The sequence below is a fragment of the Leptopilina heterotoma genome, unplaced genomic scaffold (genome assembly GCF_015476425.1).
Source record: "Leptopilina heterotoma isolate Lh14 unplaced genomic scaffold, ASM1547642v1 Lhet_235, whole genome shotgun sequence".
NCBI lineage: Eukaryota > Metazoa > Arthropoda > Insecta > Hymenoptera > Figitidae > Leptopilina > Leptopilina heterotoma.
This window is the reverse complement of record NW_025110952.1, coordinates 1,065,035-1,089,289: the sequence shown is the minus strand read 5'-3', so window position 1 is coordinate 1,089,289 and position 24,255 is coordinate 1,065,035. Positions and strand designations below refer to the sequence as shown.

General features: G+C 25.8%; 2 protein-coding genes across 7 annotated transcripts in view; one reads left to right on the top strand and one right to left on the bottom strand.

The window, feature by feature from the left end:
• Positions 1-4,764: 4,764 nt before the first annotated feature.
• LOC122502644 (elongator complex protein 4) lies at positions 4,765-7,371 on the bottom strand. Its single transcript, XM_043612795.1, has 5 exons — positions 7,071-7,371; positions 6,315-6,350; positions 5,572-6,188; positions 5,204-5,416; positions 4,765-4,907 (listed from the first exon to the last, which is right to left on the bottom strand). Exons 1-5 carry the CDS (start codon positions 7,186-7,188, stop codon positions 4,806-4,808), a joined length of 1,086 nt encoding a protein of 361 aa, XP_043468730.1. The 5' UTR covers positions 7,189-7,371; the 3' UTR covers positions 4,765-4,805.
• A 1,114-nt stretch (positions 7,372-8,485) lies between these two features.
• LOC122502710 (neurogenic protein mastermind-like) overlaps positions 8,486-24,255 on the top strand; it is a 237,878-nt gene continuing 222,108 nt past the window's right edge. For 2 of the 6 annotated variants that reach the window (XM_043612883.1, XM_043612878.1), the window contains exons 1-2: positions 8,486-8,976; positions 13,184-14,040. In XM_043612883.1, the coding sequence (XP_043468818.1) occupies positions 13,585-14,040 (456 nt within the window). In that variant the 5' untranslated portion in view covers positions 8,486-8,976; positions 13,184-13,584. The other 4 variants (XM_043612881.1, XM_043612879.1, XM_043612880.1 and 1 more) reach the window with 4 other exon arrangements.

The window sequence follows — 24,255 nt, the reverse complement described above, 5'->3', positions numbered from 1 at the left end:
TTTAATAATTCATAATTTATTTCTATATAAAATTATAATGTTTTATTTGTTTATTATTACTTTTTTCTTTTACACCAACTTCACCTTGGGGTGCTGTAGCCAAAGTAACTGTAAGCAGATTTCCCGAAAGTCCCTACACAAAAAAAATTTTGAAAATCCTTCTGATTGTTTAGCTATTTCCTGATACATTGATCTTTTTGAATTCTTTTGGAATTCTTGAAGTTGCGTGTTTACCTACTATACGCAATTAACAGAATATTTTGAATAAGGAATTCGTTTTGTCATTCGTCATTCATAAGTTCTCCAAATCCACCGATCTCACAGAGTACCTTTTTAGAACTTTTGTTCTAAACCTTTTTGAAAAGTTGTTAATAAAATTGATGAAGAGTGCATACCACTTTCTGTGCTGTGCTGCTTTTACAAATTGTCCAAGACCGATCTTCACTAAAGAGGATTTAATTTTCCTTCACTATTACGGAATTCGACATCCATATAAATTTGGATGATTCTTGTCAACAAGCATAAATTCTGAACTGTTATGACACACTTCGATAACGTGATTAGTTTGATAAAGACTCCATAGGGCAGTGAAGTCAAAATAATTCACTACATCTAATAAATCATCTGACTTCTAATGATAATTTATCAAAGGCGTCAATGACATATCAAATGTTGAAATACAATTTCCGTTATGTATTACCGGCACAATGATTATAAATAGCCAAAAGGTCTTTTGCTTATTGTTAGATTTTTAGGTATAGTCTTCTGAAGATGATAAAATCCAAAAACACTTCACTGGATGTCATATTATATAAACACTCACAGATCCCAATTTTGTAATTTTCTTCTCCTTTCTTCCTGCGGCCTAGAAGTTTAGCCAAAGTTGCAGCATATAAGTCATCACGAAGGATCTGTTTTTTAAAAACTCATGACATTCGCAGTCGTCTAAATAAAATTTGTTACTTAACGATATTCCGGATACATTTCAGCTTTCAGTTTCAGATTAAACTTGACACTTTCCACTTTCACATTTTCTTGATTATGCGGGTGTTGATGCAGACATTGCTCAAAGTCACTTTAGGACTATTTGGTTTACATTCGCCAAATAAATAAATGTAGTGTCTCATCAGGAGACGTTTCCTTTCGTTAAATATTTTGCAATCAATTTAGTAATAAAATACAGTTTTAAACCGTTTTTGGAAAACTAATAATGAAATAAACTTTCAGAAATATTGCAAGTCTTTCACGATTAGAGATTGCTGGCAATATTTTGAAGGATATATCCATTAGATGCTAGAGGCATGAAACCTATATAGAAATATTTATGAGTCTAATAATCGAAAACTGTAAACTTCTGCACAAGTTTCATTGGAAATAATTGCAGGACGATAAACAAATAATTTATCGTCAAAAACTTGTTTAAAATACCATTTATGATGTCAGGGTGAAAAGCAATCAGTTCTCCACTGCATCTTCTATTAGCAATGACGGATGTTTTTGATAACCGCTATTTTTATATAATTAAATTCCTAATGATCTTTGTTGGTCATTGGCCTTATCACAGTCCAAGACGAAATATTGCCAGAAAGTGTTTCGTATTTTTAAGTCTATTCATATTTTTTATCACTTTGGTAATTTTTTATTTTGTTATTACTTTAACAAAACAACTATATTTAAATGTTACCCGAGTACTTTTTCTGAATCTATTATCAATTGTAATGAACGCGTTAGTTCTAGACATTTTAATTTCTGTATTTGCCTGCTCTTTTTGTAATTAAGTCAGGGAAGATCCTTGCCGGATCTAAGTAAAGTATCTTAGCTATAAAGAAGAAAAAGAATTAACAAAAAAAATTATGTTTCAGATAGCTGGTCTTATAAAAGTATGGGGTGACGCAGACGACATGATTGCGTGCCTTCCAACAATTTTTGTAACATTTGGTGCTCTGGTCATTCACGTCATTTTCCATTTTGAAACAATGCAGGTGAATTTTTAGTTCCGTTATTTTAACATTTACATATCAAAATTTATATTTTAATGTTTAATAGTTTAATGTTTAAAAGTTTTTATTTCAATTCATAATATTGATATCCACAATTACCACCATAAAGAATACTTCTTTGGGAGCATTTCTAATATTTGCTATCACATTGTAAACTAAAAAGTCCTCTTATAAAATTAATAATGAATTGAATGAACTCCACTGAAAGTACACATTACTGTACGAAATTGAACATTTTTTTGCAGTTTAAACAAATTTTTGATAAAATCAAATACGATTGGGAATTTTGGCTCTCTATTGAGGAACAATTAATTATTTCCAAACATGCAAATTATGGAAGACTTATTACTCTTGCTTCTATTGGTCTGTATTTTATAATTCATTACCGTTTCTGAACATATTTTTTATAACAATTTATCCTAATTAGAAAATATTTATAATTCTATAAATTACACTATCAAGAAATAAACTTGTAATGAAATGAAATGTTAATAACGAGAAGGTGAAGAAGAATACATTAGGGAATTTTTAATACAATTAAAATAAATTCTAGGAAGTCTGTTTTGGGCAATGAGTGGTTATATAACGTTGTCAGTTACTCCTAAAATTCTTAATACTGATGTTTTAAATGAATCACAATCAAAAGAATTGCCATTTCAAGTGTATTATTTTATAAATTACTCGAATGAACATTTCTATTGGGTAGTTATTTTTTTTTCATTTAACTTTTGTTTAGAAGCTCCTATTTATATCAGTTTTGAAAGTATATTAGTATCTAGCATTGAACATGCATGTGGATTATTCAAAATAATTGGGTAATTTCAGATTATTAATTACCCATAAACCTTAAGTTAGAACTTATTTAGATTATTAACCACTTTAAAACTTTCCTCTTTATAGTTTACGTTTAAAAAAAATTAATGGCAATGGCACCGAAATAGAGGATTTAAGAGCAGTTTATTTTTGTGTTGAACAACATATTCGAGCTATTAAGTTTGTATATTTGTCAAAAGGATTTAAAATTGTCATCTATACTGGCCCTGCTTTCTGTTTGTGGTGACACTAAATAGTGTGTTCATTTCTGTTTCATTGATTCAGGTCAGTTTATAGTTTTGATCACTATAAATTCTTCCTAAAGTAACGTAACATTTTTTAATGTTGTTTTCCAATAATTATTTACCGTTCAAGAGATGTTGTGTGTTCGTTGTAAATAGTAATTTGATTTATTTAATGCAGGTTGTTGTGCATCCTAATAATTTCATAGTGGCTGTGAAATATGGGGCCCTTGTTGGCAATTCCATGATACATCAATTTTTTAACTCTCTCTTCGCACAAAGAATAATTGACAACAGTACTGGACTCACAGATATTATGTAATTTATTACTTTATAAATATTCAGGTGCAAAATTTTATTGTGCAGTTGTTATATAATGGAATTATTTTATAATCAGAACTGATAGAATATTACCGGATTGATTTCGGAATTTATAAATTTTTTTTAGAACAGATTACTTTAGGGTCTAACAACTCACGAGAACAATGCTATATTATATAGCAGTCAATAATTTTTCGCTATTGTAAATTTACATTTCTTTAAATGGAAATAATTCCTTAAACAATAAAGTTATTGTAACATCCATTATATAATAATTGCTTCCTCGTGGCACATTGTTTTACTACAAGTTATCAAATTCGATTTTTTTTACTTTTCTTTAAGTTGTCGAAACTCAGTATTTTAAAAACGTATGTTTTTTTGTTGTAATTTAAAGCTTTTTTTTGGAATTTACATAAGTAATTCGGAGTATTTTATTAATTTACAGATACAATTCTTCTTGGTATCAGAAGTCCTATAGAGTAAGAAAAATTATATTACTGATTATGGTAAAAGAAGTAGAATTTCTTGCAAGTATTGAAAATATAAAATTTTGTATTTTCTATAATTAAATTTATTTTCTTAATAGTGAATGTTGACGAATTTTAATTATTTACAAGATATTCTAGATTTTTGTCTCATCATCTATATATTCAACGGACGTCCACGTTGACGCAAAGTATAAAGTGATTGGATTTATTCTTAAATATTTCATTTTTTGCTAATTTAGAAAAAGAATTACTTATTGGACATTTCGAAAAAAATGAAAACCGTGCAATTTTTAGACTTTGTTTTTGGTCGTTATTATTTATAGAATCTGGTTGATTTTGGATTATCGGAAAAATTGAGTATCTAGAGGAAAATCGTAGTTTTCAGTCCACAACTTTCACACAGACCTTTTGCATTCAATTTGTATAATTTCTTGTTAATTACCAGTCTTGGGTAAAAGATGTTCAAATGTCGAATTTGACAAACTAATTTAATATATTTTAAAGGTAATTTTTGTACAAAATATTTCTTGGTTCCTATATATTTAATGCTAAGTATGGGAGCAGTGTTAACGATCCTGACGCTTGCACTCTATTCATATCCTCAATCAATAAATAATTTTCATATTTTTTTATCCAAATATCTTTCTTAGCCTGAAGAGTGCTTAAGCTGATATTATTCCATTCTCCCATCTCATCAATACATTCAAAAAAGTGAGCTATTTGTTTGCACCAAATTAAATTTGTTTTGGGCGTTTTTATTAGTAGACAAAGTTTTAATACGTTCAAAACACTAAAGTATTTATTAACGTCGTTGAAGAAAATTAGGAATAAGGTGTTACTTAGTATAAGTATCTTTTTATGAGGAATATTGGATCAATTTTTATTAATGACCTTTTTAAGAGAAAGAAACTGAACATTTTTTTTAAAATACACTATTTTTATTAAAAGTCAAGTACACTTCGTTTTGAGCTTCCACCTCCACAAGAAACTTCATCTTGTTCACGTTCAGTAGTGTCTCCCAATTCTGGCGGTATGTGTAAAACCTTGAAAAGAAAAGGCAAATAACTTTTACAAAATTGTAAGTAATTTAATATTCTTTCAGACTTTAAATTAAAATTTACCATTAAAACGAATGAAACTTTTTTACTTTAGCAAACTAATAAATAGTCAATTTACATCATGTTTCTCCGCAGTAGTAATTTTTTGAAAGAAACGGAAAATTGTATAACATTTTTAGGAGTTATTATATTCTTGAAAAGTGACCACTCTGTGGTTACTGTTCAATTAATATTTTGCTACCTATAACATAACGAGGCAATAAATTAAAATAGAATATTACTTCAATGAGAAACTTTTTTCTTCGCAGTTTGAACGCCAAATCAGTGGAGTGAGGACAATGTGAGACCAAAGTATTAAATGCAGAAAGTTTCTTTATGTGCAACAAGCCATGATAATCTTTGAAGACAACATTTGTTTCTTTATCAGAACCTGCAAACGATTCAAGTTTCACTACAGTATCCGAAAGATGTTCCAGCCTTTCAATCACAGCATCCTGCAGAAAAAAAGTATAACTTTAGTAACGTATTTTTTATTATAAGAAAAAAAATCTTAACCAAATCATTAATATATTTTTGTAATAGTAGTTTAAGTAAAGTATAATAATTTATATTATAACAAAAATAGTAAGAATCAGAAAAAGAAAATTACTTTATCAGAATACAAGTGTCCAGGAAATGTAATTGCCGCAACGGCATAAGAATTTCTCAATAATGCTCTAAAACAATAGATAAATTTGAAAAGATCACTTTTTGTCTCCTCAGGATCGTCACACATCCACAACCAAGATCCCAATGATCTTATCGTAATACGTAAAATATTTCTCTTCTCCGGACAATTTGAAACATAAAATTGTCCATTTGAAATCGTTTCTTCGATAGATTTCAGTAAATCGACATATTCTTGTTTCTTAAAGCCAGTTGATTTAAATCTTAAATTTTCACCGTTCCATTCAGTGACACGTGTCTCGTCAATTTTTTTCCTATCCATAAATTTTGTGAGATCAAAAAAATGACCAAACTTGTGACTACCAGACGGTGATGTGTCAATTATTTTTAAATTCTGATATCTCCAGGCAATTTTCATTTCATCTCTGTCATCATTTTTCATTTCCTTTGGCGTGTCTGTTGCCACTTCGGGAATTTCCGAAAGTAATTGTCCTGTTTTTGTGCCACGAGATGCAATGAAATTATCATGAGACACAACTATTCCCTCGGCGATGAAATATTTTAACATTGTATTTGCATAGTTTCCGTATTTGTCCTCCTCTAAAGGGAAAAATTAGAGAAATATTAATTATATTATTTATAAATAAATATTAATTATATTCTTTACAAATAAATATTATAAAATATTATTTATATAATATATATAGTGGAAATTTTTATAATTACCAATTAAGAATATGGATCCAATAGGTAAGCCACCTCCTGCAATAAAACTAATTTAAAAAAAATTTATACATTTGAAGAGAAACCAAAATTTTCTTTTAAACGTAAAGTTGTCATTTGATAACTTTTTTCTAAACTCAATACTTTCAAATTTATAAGTAATAAATAAAAAAAAAAGTAAAGTAAAAAGTAAAGTAAAGTAATTTATAATTTATAAGTAGGTCTACTTTTAAAAATTCCGAAAATTCATAACTCGAAAATTTGGGCAATTATAAAAAAATAATTAGTTAAATAATCTTTAACGTCCGAGATCATTTATAAATTAAGGCAAATTAAACGAAATATGTTTCTACTTAATTTGACAAATTATTTTTATTTTATTGTGGATTATTGTATTTTGTATTTTTTTTTTATTTTTTTGGATAGACTCCCTGAAGAGGAAATCATTTAGATTTCGAAACGTTGGAGTAAATAAATATTTTATTCATTGTCCGAATGTTTTCGTTTAATTTGCCTTAATTTATAAAAAAATACGTATTTCACATTTTTCTATAAAGAACGAGAAAAAAATATGTTTAACCAATTTTAAAATGTCATAGGAAATTTCACGTGGAATCACCCATACACATGAGTTATGTTTTTAAGGTTAGGTTATTAAACTATATTTGAAATAAAAAATCTTAGATAAAGGCATAGGAATAAAATTGTCAAATTTACAGATAAACAATAATTTACAGATTTTTAAGTTTGATTTTATACCTATAACATGATCGAGAGATGGAATTCCTGTTGAAATGAAAAGTTGTGCATTATGTGTTGATGGTTTTGTTCCTGGAATGGGAGGTAACTTTTTAATTTTTTTACTGCCGGACGCCATTATGAATATAAATGTTCACTATTCGTTCACTTGGAATTATTTCCAGTTGTCATTAATAATTATCTATAAATATAACTGATTAATATTGACACTATTGGTAAACAAAACATGCAACGAGCACATGTTCAACTACAAAAGTAAAATTAAATATATACAGTAATATCTACATGGATAACTGTCAGCTGATTGAAATTGCGCGCGCATGACGCATTGTTGTACTTTTCTGCGCAGATCACTGTTTTATGTCGTTATTTTTAATCAAGATTTTAATATTAAAGTTATTAATTTCAATAATTAAAAATTTAGAAGAATTGTATAATTATTTTTTCTAAATGTACATATAGGTATTACTTTCGTTGATATATTTACTTTTGAAAATTCGTGCCCCTGTCGTTTGACAACCCGATGTTAGTGGGTAAAAATATTTGCTACATGAGAGTAGAGAATGGTTGTCAAGAAACAGGGGCTCGAATTTAAAAAATTTAAACAAAAAGTTTCATTTGAATTAGGTAAAATTCATTGCAGAATTTAAATTATTTTTTCAATAAAAATTTTAATAAAGTTACTCGAAAAATGTAATTAATATAATTTTATTAAAATTCGTCGAAAGAATTCAATAATTTAAAAATTTGTTAATAAAATTCTTCATGAAAAGTAAATTTTAAGAAACATTCAATTATTCAAGAAATTTATTTTTGTTTTGAATTAATTAAATTCTCGTAGAATTTTCTAATGGAAATTAAATAATTTTACAATAAATTAAAGAAATTCGTAAATAAAATACATTTTTTTGAGTATCTAATAATTTTTAGAGTGAATAAGAATATTTTTTTTTTAGTCTCAAAGGAAAAAAATAAAAATTTTGTAAATCAGAGGGGAAAGGAAAATTAAATGTTTGTGGCAATTGTGTATAGATATTTTGTTCTAGTGTGTAGAATTTATTTTCGTAGAATCGCTACCACTCCTCTTGAATTGAAAAATGAATTAAGAATTAGAATTAACTTGCATTAATTCGTAAATTATAATTTCATATTGCACTTTAAAACGAAAATGTTTATTTTTTATGAATAAAAAAGTAATGTATGAATGTTCAGTTATAAATATAGAAAGTCAAGAAACTTAATTTTCCGAAAGAAATGTTTGACAACTCGCAAAATTCCATTACAACCTGTATAGTGAACTTGTAGAGGCGAAACAGGCGAAAGGCACTGAATTCCGACACAATTCAATGAAATGCCGACAGATGGTGTCAGTATCGTTCGAATCGTCGGACAGTCACTGTCTCTCTACACTACCATTTCAGTGTTGGTTGTAGTTCATCGACGAACAACCAGATTGCATCCGTGTTTCAGTCAATTCTGTCGTTGGAATTATGGGCCGCGTTTGAACGAATGTATCTTACCAGTTTTATAGTTATAGAGTACCCACGCACACGGCGCACGGTTCTTTTAATCGCCCCGCGCTCTTAAAACATGTACACCATCAAAAAAAATATTCCCCCAAACAATCCTTAAAAAAATGTCTAATCAAAACAATTGAAAATGTCAACGTTCTTTAAAAGGAAATAATTGCCCCCCCCCCCCAGAAAAGTGTAAATACATCTCCCGCTAAAAAGTAAGGTTATGTAATTGTTTGGTAAGGATCCTGTGCGCCGCGTTCGATTTCAATGACATTTGAACAGTGCGCCAACAACATTTTGCAAAACGGTTTTTGATTAAAAAATAAATAGTGTGTGTGTGTGAAATTCAGTGCAATCAGAAAACGAATTTTGTGTTTTGTTCGTAAATAGTGAGTTAATTTGTGCAAAGCATGCAAAGTTTTGTGGAATGGTTTTCTTTTTTTTTTTTAATATTATACACTCCCAAGAGTTGTTGCTGCTTCTTTCCCCCTTTTTATTCGTCCCTCCTTTTCTATCTTTAGCCAGAAACTCACACGTCCGACCAGTGTATTCTTTTTCCAAAGTGTGGGGCTCCCTTTCTAACTCTCCGTCACTCTATCATGTCATCTCGCTCACTCTCCCTTCCCGCATCCGAGAGAAAGAGAAAGAAAGAGAGAGAGAGTGAGTGAGTGGTTTAAAGGAGAAAAGGAGACGGGCGTATGAAAAAAAGGGAGAAAGAGTGATTCTCTTTCTTTTCGAAGCACGCTGCCCTCAACTCGACTGTTGTGTGTGCTTGCTCGACTACCTGTTGTGACGTACAGCGGTACAGTGCACTCCACGTTCCATGTCCACAATTTTCTTGTCGTGCAAAGTTAAAAAGATACACAAGTGACATTTTTTCAAAAAAAAAAAAAAATTCCCTTTTTCCAACTGTGTAAAAAGTTTCAAAATTCCCCTTTTTTTCTGTTTTTCTAAAAAAAAAACTTTACCGAAAAAAAGTAAATCTTTTTATACACAACTAATTTTTTATAAAAAAAAATATCCAGTTTTACCAAAAATAAAAAAATCTAAATTTCTAGTTAATAGCGACTATTTTTTCTTCTACTGTTTTTCTTGAATTAAATTTCCTTTTTTCTTGGTTCGATGAAATTTACTTATATTTATTGCATATTATATATATGTATAGAAAACTAAATAATCTTAACTTTTGCACGGCAGTAGTGAACGACTTTCGTGAACGTAACGAACGTTCTTGGAGTGCTATTGCCAACTGTTGAGGGAAAAAAAGCTACTTTCCGCTTACTGACTTTCATTGACAGCCGGTGATATTTCAAAGAAACAGTTAAATAAGTGTCATTTATAATTGGTGTTGTTGACAGTGATGTTTTTAGCCACTGACCATTAGTGCTATTGGAGAAAATCTCCTTCAAGTGTTGATAAAACTGAATAGAGAAACGAAAGTGACATTGTCGCGCGCAATTTTCAAATTGGAATATACAGAAAAAAAAATAGTTAACAAATATTTGTCTATAGTTGAGCAAATTAAAGTTAACGCGGTAACGAAACAGAGAACATAACCTAAAAAGTTAACGCACTGATTTTTCGATGTTGGAACTTAATGTTTATCTAATTGATAAACATTCTGAATCATATAATGTAATATAATATAATATAATATAAATACAATATAATAATATATTATTATATTGATCAGTTTATTGACAAATAATAAACATCTCTGACAGTATATTGACTCTGATCAACAAAACAATCACCATCATCTGTATTATATTTTGAATATTATTGAATATTATTAGTTGAAGTTAACTAATTATTAGTAGAAATAAACTAATTATTAAGTAACAATTAATAAAAATCTAATTATTAAAAATTAACAATTTATTAAGATACAATGATTACTAACTTCAAATCTAAATTCGAAAATGTTTACTAAAATTTGAATTCGTGACTGAATTTTTGCTTTTAAATTAGTAAACATTTTTACTATATTTCAAAATTAGAGAGCTTTTTGATATAAATATTTAACTTTTAGTAAAAATCAATTTATTTGTTAAACTAATTAATTATTAGTTGCATTTAAGTATCAATAATTATTAGTTTAATTTAAAGAAAAAATAATCATGAAAAAATGATGTTTTACCAATAACAAGTTATTTGTAACTAATAATTAGTCTTATTTTCTTTTTAAGTGCTAAACGAATCCACAGTCTTTAATTTAAAAAAAATACAAAAGTTTTAGACTCATAATAATAGATTTTTTTTTCACGAAAAATTAGTTATTTTTGTTAATAATAATATTAGTTGAATTAACGAATGATTTATTTTCTTTTACTAATAATAATTAGTTATTAAAATTTTCATAAATAGATCAACTTTAAAAGGTTTCAATTTATAATTTTATAAATTTTCAATTTTTGAATGAATTATTATTTAATTGGAAATTTTTAAAGAAGTAAGATTTTTGAAAAATTTTAATAATTCAAATTCTTCTGAAATTATGTAGTTTATTTTTTTTTAGTATATATTTAATTAATTATTAAAAATAATGGATTTCTAGAAGAATTTCAGTTTAAAAAAACTGAAAAAATTTAATTTTAGAAAGTGTTTAAAAATGATTGTAGAAATTCAATTATTCTTAAAAATTTTAACAAAATTCTAGACAGAATTTCAATTATTATTATCAAAAATTTCCCTCAATTCAATGATTTTCGATATACCTGCGATATAGAATTTTAATAAAATTTTGCAAATTAGAATTTAATTATTTAAAACAAAATTAATAAAATTTTACGCAAACATGTATTAATTATAATTATAAATAATAAAAATTTCACGGGAATTCAATTATTTACAAAGTTTTTTATAAATTTAATAAAATTTTTTTACAAAGATTTAATAATAATTTTCATAATTTAATAAAATTCAACGCAGAATTTCAATTATTTTTAATACAATTTTAATCGAATTCCTCGAAAAATGTAATTATTCCTAAAAATTTGTTTAAAAATTCTTTATGAGAATTAAATTTTAAGAAATAATCAATATTATTCAATAAATTATTTATTTTTGTATTTAAAACATTTAATTCTCCTAAAATTGTTTAATAGAATTTTATTTAAAATTGAATTTTAGTGATAATTTGAAATAATAATTGAATATTAAAAGCATTATATAGCATAAATTTTTAAAAATACTTGAATTTTTAGGTTTTAAATTAAAATCTTTGAAAATCTTATAATTTTTCATACTTTTAACTTTTTGAGAAATTATAAAAACTACTTGATTTAAAGAAGGATTTTAGTTAAAAAAATTTAGAAAATAATAATTGAATTGAAATGATGAAAATAACTTTGAAGAAGTTACAGTAACAATAATTTTATAATAATATAAAAAAATGATTTTATCACTCGGTCATCTTTAATTATTTATAATTTGTGTAATTTCTAAAGAGTATGAATTTGAAATTTTTGAAAATCTTAATTTCTATGGAAAAATTTATAAAATTTTATAATTTATAATTAAAATTAAATTAAATTAAATTAAAATTTTATAAAAATGAAGTTATTGATGGTTTTGAATAATTTTACAATTAAAGAAATTCGTAAATGGGATTTTTTATCAAAGAATCAAAAACTGTAAGAAAGTATTAATAGAACTTTTAACACATTTTAATTTATTGTTTGGTATATTTTTTGTCCTCTTTTTAAGAAAAAAATCCACCTTTTTTTGATGATAAAACGTACTATGATGCTTGCGTCAGTTAAATAAGACTAAATTTTAATTTAAAAAGTATTCGAATTTCAAAATTTCCCACTAGAATAACACTTTCGTTTCTCTTTTCACTGTCTTATGTTCAGTAAACTTTACAACTATCTTGTAAGAATTTTGCACCACAACACCACACTGAAAAAAAAAATATTCTTTTGTTTAGTACCTTTTTTTTATAGTATATATTCTTAAATTAAGAATATTTTTGTTTCAGTGGAAATGAAAAATTATAATTTTAAAAAGTTGTGGTCCGAAATGCAAAAGTTTAAAATCTAATAAATTGTTTTGAAAAAAGTTATAGAAAAATTCAAGAACAGGGTTAGAGTCTAACATTTGCAAGGCGTATACTCAATAGATAGTTTAAGGACATGAAAATTGGATTACCGGTCAAGACCTTAAAAAATTATTTGTTTAGTAAAAAATTTATTCAATTTTTTTAACTATAATACCAAAAAAGAACATAATATCAATTTAGAGCTTTCTTGCATCGAACATCAGTGTTAGAGATAAAATTATAGTCAAAAATTATAATCTCCAAAAAAATCCATTTCATCCAGAAATGAAAAATTATAAATTTTAAAAAGTTGTGGTCCGAAATGCGTATCACTTTCAACAACATTAGCTATAAATAACAATTATTTTCTTCTACCAATATGATTGTCAATGAAAGTTAGAACAAGGTGTATGTTTTTCTTCATAACAGTTGGCAATAGCACTCAACTACTGACACATTATGAGAGATCATTACGTGCACAATAGTCGTTCACTAATCTATTGTGGAGACACAGTTCCGACAGTCGTGATAATTTTTTATTTCTTCTCTAATAGTGTTGTCATCATCATTGATTCTGTATCAAAAATGCGGCTAAGAACAGTGGAAAATTGAATTTGGGTTCCTTTGAAAGGTTGTTGATCGACCGGTAGTTTTCACCAAATGCTATAAAGTGATTATCAATTAAAGAGAAGTTGTATATTGAAGAAGAAGAAGAAGAAAAAGAAGAAATGGAAGGCATTAAAGGAAAAAGTGAAAAATGTGTCAGAGAAAAATTGAGGGAAATGAGGTGAGAGGAGGATAGATAGACCGATGTCAGGGTCAAGGAAGTGTTTTTCAAAGGGACCAGAGGTCGTGGGAGTCATTGCGACTCGTCGAAGAGGAGGAGCTGTTGTGGAAGGGAAATGCGGAAGTTTCTGGTAAGCTGGCTTACCCTGCGTTGGATTTAGGGGGCTGTATGGAGGCCGGGGGGCTTTTGCCCCGCCAGCCCCCGCAAGGCCCCCCTGGATCAATTTGCTCGGGAATGGTCCAGGGTTCAAATCAATTGAGCAATAATAACGCGAATCAATCGCCATTGCACGATCTCAATCCAGTGGGCAATCAGTTGAGTTTGACGAGTCAACAGCAGTTGCAGTTGCAGCAACAAATGGGTCAGGCACCCGGTATGGGTGAGGCGCTCACCCCCAAAAGACAAGCGGTTGTCGATAGATTAAGACGAAGAATTGAAAGTTACCGTCGACGGCAAACTGACTGCATACCAAGATTTGATCAGAGTTTTACTGGACAATGCGAGCAGAATATTCAAGATACATTGGTGTTGAAGCAACGTTTTCTCGAGAGTAAGGCGAAGAGACAGGCCAAGAAGAGCGACAAGAAGCAGAGCGAACCCGTTGGCCTCTCCAGTATACATGTGGTGAGTCATCCAGTCTCTCTCTCTTAGTTTTATTATACCAACACTTTTTTGAACACACACTCGTCTCTTATCGCATCAAGTAGAGAGACTTCAGGAACCGAAAATAGGATCATTGCGATAAATGCTACACTCCACTCTCCAAACGCTCATCTTGGGAGTAAATAGTTCCTACTTAGCCTCGCCTTACAGTTCGAAAGTAAAACACTCTCAAGCACTAGATTATTCATTTAAAAATGCGTGTTCCATTGACTCAAGTAGCCTGCTATGCCTGTTAAAATCCAATCTCGCTTAGCTGTTTGTCATATCAAAAAAAAGCAAATCGGCATATTATTTTAAAAGCTAGCGATTACTATTATAAACCATTCTGATCAAACTTATCACAATACGTAAAAACTCACCATGAGAAAGTAATGAAAAAAAACTATTGAATCAGTTTCAGCTTTTTTCTAAAACACTTTCCGAATTTCTTCCAAACATTAATTGATTCATTGATTACTATATTGAATGTTCTAGATTATTTCAGAATTTTTACGACGTATCCAAGAGTTCTATCGCAAATAGAACATTATCAATTTACTCAAACTTGAATCACCTATTAGATAAAGGTTTGAAAAATACTTACCCGTTCTAAATGCCTTTTTTGAATATCTAAACAAGTCGATTCGAATAATGAGTCCACTGCAAAAATCCATCTTTTTAAAGAAATACAAAGGAAAATTAATATTTCTGATCATGAAGAGATGAATAATTTTGAGAATGTTAACAAATATCAGTACACTATTAATATGGGTCTATTTGCCCACTATGGAAATATTACAGGTTATGTAAGAAATATTTTACTGGATAACAACAACAAAAAGCTTTTCCAATCTACAGAAAATTTTGTTTCACGATTTCTCACACAATCTTCCTATAATAAGAATATTTGTTCGTTGACAATAATTTATTTTTAATGATTTAATTCTATTGAAGAATTGCCATAAAGTTATTACTTATGAATCATTTACGATAGTATTTTTTTGAAAAATTTGAATTTCAATTCTGTTGAAATTAGTTACAATTTAAGAAATTTTAACGCAATTTTGCGAAAGAATTCAACTATCTTAATAATTATCGAAATTCTATTCAGAAATTCAGTTATTTTCGAAAATTTGAAAAAAAAATTCTCGTCAACATTTCAATTATATCTACCTAATTCAATTATATTCAGGAATTTTAATAAAATTCATTGCAAAATTCAATTATTTTCATAAATAATAGTATTGTTAAAATAATAATTCAGTTATTTTCAAAAAAATTTAATAAAATTCATTAAAAAAATTTCACGTAGATTCAATTATTTAAAATAGAATTTGTATAAATTTTTTCGAAAAAATCAAATGTTTTTAAAATTTAGCATTAAACTCTTCGCAGTAATTTAATTATTTTCATAAATTTTAAAATTCCTTTCAGGGATTTAATTATTTTTATAAATAATAAAATCATTCGGAGAAAGTCAATTATTTTCATAAATAACAACATTCACCATAAGAATAATTCAATTATTTTCAAAAGTAATAAAATTTAATTATTTTCAAAAATTTTAATAAAATTCATGGCAAAACAATTATTTTCAAAAAATTTTCTTATATCAGTAAATTGTACATCTTTATTTTAATAAAATTTCCCAAAAGAATTCAATTATTTAAAAATAATTTTGAAAAAATTCTACACGAATATTCAACTATTTTCTAAAATAATGAAAATTTCATAGGAATTCAATTACTAAACATTGAATTTGCATAAATTTTTTCAAAAGAAATCAATTGTTTGGAACATTTTTAAAAAATTCTTCGCAATAATCCAATTATTTTCATAAATAATAAAACTCATTGCAGAATTTTAATTATTTTTAAATTTTAATACAATTTTAATCGAATTCCTCGAAAAATGTAATTATTCTTAAAAATTTTATTAAAATTCGTCTGAAGAATTCAATTCTTTAAAAATTTGTTGTTTAAATTATGTAATGAATTTAATTTAAAGAAACATTCAAATTATTCAATAAATTATCTGTTATTATTTAAATAATTGAATTTTTGTAGAATTTTTTAATAAAAATTGGTTTTAAAATTAATGTCAGATAAAATCAATTTATTAAATAGTTTTCTATATCTACTACTTTAATAAAATTTTCCTAAAGAATTAAATTATTAAAAAAAAAAAATTCATAAAATTCTACCCAAACATTTAATTGTTTTCTTAAATAATAAAAATTACACAGAAATTCAATTATTTACAAACTTTTTATAAATTTCTTCGCAATAATTCCACTATTTTCGAAAATAATAAAATTTTTTAAAGGGATTCAATAATTATTTTCGTAAAAAATACAATTCTGTTTAGGAATTTATTTATTTTCTCATAAATAATAAAATTCTACTTTAAAATTCAATTATGTTCAAAAAGTTAAAAAAAAATTTTGTCAAAATATCAAATATTATAAATAATAAAATTCTTGTCTAAAATTCAATTATTTTCAAAAATTGAAATAAAATTTTTGTTAAAATTTCAATTACTTTCGAAAATTTTCCTCAATTCGATCATTTTCAATATCTACTATTTTAATAAAATTTTACAAAAGAATTCAATTATTAAAAAAAAAATTTAATATCATTCTACGCAAAACATTTAATTATTTTCATAAATAATGAAAATTGCATTCAGGAATTTAATTATTTACAAATGTTTTATAAATTTCTAAGCAATAATAAATTCCATTATTTGCATAAATAATAAAACTCATTGCAGAGTTCCAATTATTTTTTCAATACAATTTTTAATAGAATTCCTCGAAAAATGTAATTAATAATTTTATTAAAATTCGTCGAAAGAATTCAATTATTTAAAAATTTGTTAATAAAATTTTTCATGAAAATTAAATTTTAAGAAACATTTAATTATTCAAGAAATTATTTATCTTTGTTTTGAATTAATTGAATTCTCGTAGAATTTTTTAATTGACATTGATTTGAATATGAGTTTTAGTTAAAATTTTAGATAATTGAATATAATAAAGGCATTATAGCGTGAATTTTTAGAAATAATTGAATTTTGAAAAGGTTTTCGTTCACTTTTAACTAATAATTCTGTAGAATTAATTATTTTGAAAAAGTTGAATTGCATTTTTTTGAAATTATTTGTAGTTTTTATTTTTTAATATACATTGACTTGTAAACAAATGAATTTGAAAATTCTCAAAGAACTTTTTCGAAAAAAAAATAATTGATTTAAAGAAGAATTTTAGTTAAAAATTCTAGAAAATAATAGTTTAATTGAAATGATGGAATAATTTTGAAAAGGTTACAGTAACAATATTTTTATAATATAAAATAATGATTTTATCTCTCGGTCATCTTTAATTATTCTAAATCATTGTATTTTGAAAAATTTTAATTCCTACGGAAAAATAATAAGGATTAACTATTTATTGAAAAAAGAAGTTATTGATGTTTTCGAATAATTTTACAATTAAAGAAATTTGTAATTAAATGTAACAGAACAATCTTTTGAGTATATCTAATTATTTTTAAAGTGAATCAGAAATTCAGAATATTCTTTAGAATCAGGGAAAAAGTGAAAATTTTCCCTGGAAATCAGGGAAAAGGAAAATGAAATTTTTGTGGCAACCCTGCCTGGTGAATATATAAGTTTTTTATTTTATGTGTTACAAAAAGAAAAAGTTGACAATTCTACTTTAGCAGTGTATATAAATTTAAACCGTAGCACTTTGTTTTATATAAATATTGTATAGTTCCACTTATCTAACATCAGTCAAAGAAAGAAAATGTCTTTTGTTTATTCATTCAAAGTACGTACGTGGTCCAGTCGTGTAAGCATATAGAGATCAACTTCCTGGAAGTCCTTGGTATATTACAAGCTAACAGTTTCAAATTTTTTTTTTTTCTTCATGCATATTATTACATTAGCTGCGGCCAGTTTGTCGTCTCTTTTTATCAACATTACAATCTACTTCTTATTATCGCTGACGAAAAAAATTGAACGTTAAGAAATTATTAAATTATCATCTGGCTATTAACCTTCAAATTTGCTTCTTGAAGAATAGGATATAGTATTTACCCCTAATTCAATTCAAATTTGTAAAAAAAATCTTTTCTCTCAAATTTGTCAAATTTTAGAAAATTTTTGAATAATTTTAGAAAAATTACTTTATCCATGATTTTTTCTGCGGCTAATGATGATTTAATCGATACCGGGAAATAATAATTTACTGTAAGGGAAAATAATCAATATTGTTATTAGTAGTTGTTTTTTATTTATTTACGTTTTTTTTCGAAATTGCCAAGTGTATTACCCACTTTCATAAAAGCTATTTAGCCCTAAAATATTGATTTCGTGTGTTCTTACCTTGACGTCAATTTGTGACGTAAATACACCCACGTGGATATTTTCACCCCTAATGTCGTTGCGACTTTGATGAGATATTATAACAGTCACTTTTCAATATTAATAATATTGAAAATTTTACTTTCAAATTTCATCTCAATTTAATAGGTGATCATTATTAAATTTAGAAAAAAATGTTAAATTAAAATTAAATTAAAAAGAAATTTTAATTTAAAACTTTTAAGATGACTGAATAATAAAATCATTATTTTATACCTATTATAAGAATATTGTTACTCTAACTTATTTTAATTTAATAAAAATTGAATTATTCTCAATTAATAAATTTAATTATAAATTCATTGAAAAAACTTGTAAGAATTTAAATATTTTTTATAATAATTAGTCAAAGTTCTGGTTTGGAAACCAGTGGAATATAACATTTTTAAAACTTTTGTCAACTGTAGAATATTCTTCGTATAATTTGTGCGTTTTGACTCTAATCAAGAGACGTTGGATATTATAGGGAAACTTATGCAGAGTTGAAATTTAGATATATTCATACAGTTAAATCTATATAGTCACAGCTTTTAATAGTTATAGTCGTAGAGAGTAAGCGCAAGTCGCGTTCAAGCAGACAATAGAAACTATGAACGAGATGCCGAGCTATTGCCATGGGGTGGGGGAAGAGAGAGGGGGAAAGCTGTGGGAATTGCAATTTCCGCTGACAATGAGAAGCATTGCGGTGAACCAGATTCTTCCTATCTAGCTCCTGCAACTTACAATTAGACATGTACATTATCCTTCAATTTTTTTATACTTTATACACTTTTTATACCCTTACATACATATATGGGGCAAAATTCCTCAACTGTCCAGGTCAAAAAATGAATTTTCTCTAAACTTTGCTAAAATGTTACTATTATTAGTAGAAGTGTAAATATAAAATTTTTTTTGAATTTGATAAAATATTTTTTTGAGTTATGGAGTTTCAAAATTTTGATTTTTTTGAAAATATCTTTTTTTCAATTTAATATAATGATAAGTAAAATTAATCAAATTTAAAGTATGAAATAGTGATTTTTAAAGGGATTTTCACGGGCTATAAGCTGGTGATGAAAAAAAAGTTGCTTTCTTTTTAAAAATGTTAATTTTTAATGAATTTAAATTTAAATAGAAATTTTAAGAGCAATTGATTACAGAAATTCAATTATTTTCAAAAGTGATAAACTTCTTCGCATAAATTCAATTATGTTCAAAAAAGTTTTAAAATTCTCGTCAAAATTTCAATTATCTTTATAAATAATATAAAATTCTTCTCCGAAATTCAATTATTTTGAAAAATTTTAGTAAAATTCTTGTCAAAATTTCAATTATTTTCAAAAAATTTCCACATTTCGAAAAAATTCAATTATTTTTGTAAAAAATTAAAATTCTTTGAAGCAATTCAATTATTTAAGAAATTCTTAATAAAATTCTTTCCAAGAATTCAATTCTTTTCAAAAATAAACATTTTCACAGGAATTCAATTATTAAAAAAAAACATATTTTTAATTCTTTATCAGATTTCAATTATTTTCAATTTTTTAATGAAATTTCTAGATAGAATTTAATTATTTTCCAAAATTTTTTAAAAAAATTCTAAAAAATTCCATTATTTAAAAAAAATTGAATAAAATTCTTCATGAGAAATTAGTTATTTTCATAAATAATACGTAATATTTTTCTCCGGAATTCAATTATTTTTACAAAGAAAATTCTTCACAGGAATTCAATTTATTCTTTAAAAAAATTTTTATTAAAATTCGTTTCAAGAATTCAATTATTTTCATAAATAACAAAACTTAAAGCAGAATTTCAATTATTTTTGTTCAATTTTAAATAAAATTTAAAAATTGCTTTTATTTTCACAATTTTTCTTTTAAATTCGCCGAAAAAATTCAATTATATTATTAAAAATTTTGATAAAATTCTTTATGAAAATGAAATTTTAAGTAAAACCTGAAGAGGTCCATCGTCGATGGACGAAAAGCTTCACATTTGACATAAATAATCGTTTGAATAAATGTGGATTGATTTTTTAAAAAACAAATGACATCTTTTACGAAATTTTAAGTAATTATTGAATAAAATATTTATTTTTGTATTTAAATAATTGAATTCTCGGGAAATTTTCTATTAAAAATTAATTTAAAAATTAATTTTAGTTAAAATTTTTAAATTATAATTGAATATTAAAAACATTATAGCGTGAATTTTTAGAAATAATTGAATTTTGAAAAGGGTTAAAATTTAAATCTTTTGAAAGTTTGAATTTATAGTTACAATATTCTTATATGATATAAAATAATGATTTTATCATTCTCTGTCATCTTAAATTTATTATAAGTTATTAAATTTGAGAATCTTAATTCCTATAGAAAAATAATAGTGATTAAATATTTATTTGAAAAAGAAGTTATTAATGTTCTTCAGGGTCAGGGAAAATGTTAAAATTTTGTCTGGAAATCAGGGAAAAGTCAGGAAAAGAGAAAATTAAAATTTTGTGGCAACCCTGTTAAATTTTTAGAATTCACAAAAAATTCTGATTTTTGGTTTTTAAAAAATTTTTTTTTTTGTACAAAATGATTTTTATTTTGTTTGTATATGGAAACTGCCATTTCAGTGCGCACTTGTCCAATTTTGCTTCCTCATGAGGAAGCTTTGCATTGGTGACGATTTTCAATTTTTCAAAACAAGGTTATATGGACTCATTTTCATCTAGAACATATGTATATTCAATTATGAGCAAATGTCCAGATGTATGTGTGTGTGTATGTATGTGTGTATGTGTGTGTGTATGTGTGTATGTGTGTGTGTGTGTATGTCACAAAAATTGTGTACAAATTATCTCAGACAAATTTTGATGGATTGTCCTGAAATTTTGCAGGTTTATTGCAGTCATTAATACCTGAAATCTGACACAAGGATTTTCAAAAATATGTACAAAATTTTTTTTTATACAATTTTTTTAAAATTCAGAAAATTTTTTTTTTTGTATTTTCTGAAATAATTTTTTTATTTGTTAATATTTTTATTAATTATTCTCAAAATTACATTCCTGGCAAGAAAACGAATCGATTGATGTATACAAAGTATATATTTTATCAAAATTTATAAAATTAATAAATATTTTTCTTTTTCACAAAAAATTCAAATTTGGTATTTTTTTCATAATTAATTTAATATTAATATTAATATTTTGAAATGATTATTCTATCATAAAATAGAAGCAATTGGCAAATGAAAGTGTAAATTTCACCAAATATTTATACAACAACTTATAAATGATTTATATAATTTTATTTTTAACCAATCTTCTGGACATAAAATTTTGTACATAATTTTTCAAAAGTTTGCAAAACCGCAATTTTTATATATTGAGGAAGCTTAATGGTCATAAAATGAACAACTTGTTTATATTTCTGACAATAATTTATTTTTAAATTACTTAATTTGAAGAACAATCACAAAATTATTACTTAGAATTTAATAAATAATTATACTTAAATATTTCAAAATTAATTGAATTTTAAAAGAGTTGCGTTTACAATTTTCATAAACAGATTAATTTCCAAAAGGTTGAATTTGAAATTTTATATAAAATATCAATTTTGAATTAATTTAATTAAAAATTCTTTATAAATATTAAAATTCTTCTACGAAATTGTATTATTTTTAAAAATTTTAATAAAATTCTCGGCAAACTTTCAATTATTTTCTAAAATTTTCAAAAAGAATTCAATTATTTAAAAAAAATTTTTTTTTTTTATTCAATTCTACGCGCCTATTTAAATTAAATGTAAAAGCCCAAAAGTAAACATAACCTTAAAATTTAGTTCACAACTATAGTTGTGACCTAAATTTTAAGGTTATGTTTACCAATATATTGGGTTAAGAGTCAAACATAACCTCAATTATGTTCAAATCAAGGTTCAAATTAACAGTCATTAGGCAGATGAAACCTAAATAGTTAATTTTGATTGTAAGAATGATTAAATTGGATGCAATTCTTTGAAATTCTGTAATTTTATACTGTACAGTGACTAACAGTTTAAATAAGCTTGCAACTGAAGAAACTGTGAACGCTGAGAACCTCTGCTTTGCATTGAACCAATCAAATGAGTTTATACTATATCGCATATGTTGTGCAGGCGGCAAATCAATGCATTATTGGGGATATTCGCAAACTTCTGCCTCTGTTCTGTTCTCCTGGTTTCCTATATTTGAGTATATTTATATATATTTTATATATATATAAATATATAGAATATAGAATTTATTTTCTCAATGCTACCACAACTGTTTTACAACATCGAATATACTATATAAATTTATACATATATAATAATTATATAAATTTTTATATTTTCAAATACATGTGTATATTATAATATTTATATTAAACGAAAAATATTTCTTCAAAATTTATATTAAACTTTGAAGGTTCGACTTATGTCAACTTGTGTACCTCGCAATATCCAAGGTGAACAGTCTTATTTAGTGGAGGCGCGTCAGTCACGTCCAGTCTCGTCTGGTGTATCGTTTGATGGTCTCATCTCCTGTCTGTATAAGGTTGAACCAAAGAATCCGAACATTCGTCTCGATCATCTAACTCACTCTCTTACCTCATTTTCACCCCTCTGACACTTTAGCATCTTCTCGCGCCTCTTTTTTTTTAAGTACTACCGATTATCATTATTTCGTAGTTTTTTCCGTTTTTTATTTTATAGAATATTTTTTAAAAATTTCCTTTAGTTTCAATGAAATAATTTTTTTTAGGTTATGGCGACATGTATAAAATTTTTTTGGTAAACTTATTATTCTGAAAGTAAAAATATGAATATTTTAAATAGGGTATATACCCTTATAAGGGACCCCAAGGTATGGCCACCCATTTTTTGAACGACTGTAGTTCCTAAACGGTATTATATAACAATAATATATGCCCTGAAACTGTATCTCTTTAGCTAACTTTTTAGCAAAAATTTTTTTTTTTTACTAAGGAAAATAAAACTTAGGCGACTTTGGAAAAACAGCTGAAATTTTGCTTTAAAAAACAAGTGGCCCCAAGGTGGCCACCATTCGAAATAGGTTCAAATACCATTTAATTGACTCCATTAAATATTATTTGATTCAAGTAAATTTTTAATTGATAACAGTCAATTAATCGGTTATTTGAATCAAATACATTTTTTTTTTCATTGTATTATTTAACCAAAGCTGAAGTTAAAGAATAATTAGTAAGAAATAATTAATTTTTAACAAAAGAATACAAATATTTAGTGAAAATTGATTGAAAGAGGTATTAATGGGTATATTGTTAATTTCATAAAATAAAAAAAGACTTTGTTTAAAATTGTTTTTAGTTTCTTATAAGTAGCGTTTCTGTGAAAGGTAGATTGAAACTTAAGGATAGAAAAAGATGTTGAATATAAAAATTTAAAAATATTGTCGTTTCGTATAATTATTACTCTCGCAATTATTGCTGAAGTCAGTGTTTCTTTTGCTTTACAGTGTTGTCATATTTCATAAATCACACATACGATCTTGAACGCATTAACAAATTCGACTAACAATAAGATAATTAGTATAAATTTGGTATTTATTCTTAACCATTTTTTCAGTAAAATTTTAAATAAGTTTTTGATTTTCTGTATAAATTTGAAGTATAGTTGAAAATAATTAATAAAAATTTAATCACTGATTCAAATTTTAATCTAAGTAATAGAAATTAATAGAAATTCTATAACTGATTTTGGTAAGAATAGTGTTTTAAATTAACTTTTA

Coding starts and splice junctions, on each gene's coding strand:
- LOC122502644 (XM_043612795.1), bottom strand. CDS start 7,188: ATGGCGTCCGGCAGTAAAAAAATTAAAAAGTTACCTCCCATTCCAGGA. Junction 5,417..5,571: donor GACACTTGTATTCTGATAAA/GTAATTTTCTTT, acceptor TTTTTTCTGCAG/GATGCTGTGATTGAAAGGCT. Junction 4,908..5,203: donor GAAAAAAGTTTCTCATTGAA/GTAATATTCTAT, acceptor TTTCTTTTCAAG/GTTTTACACATACCGCCAGA.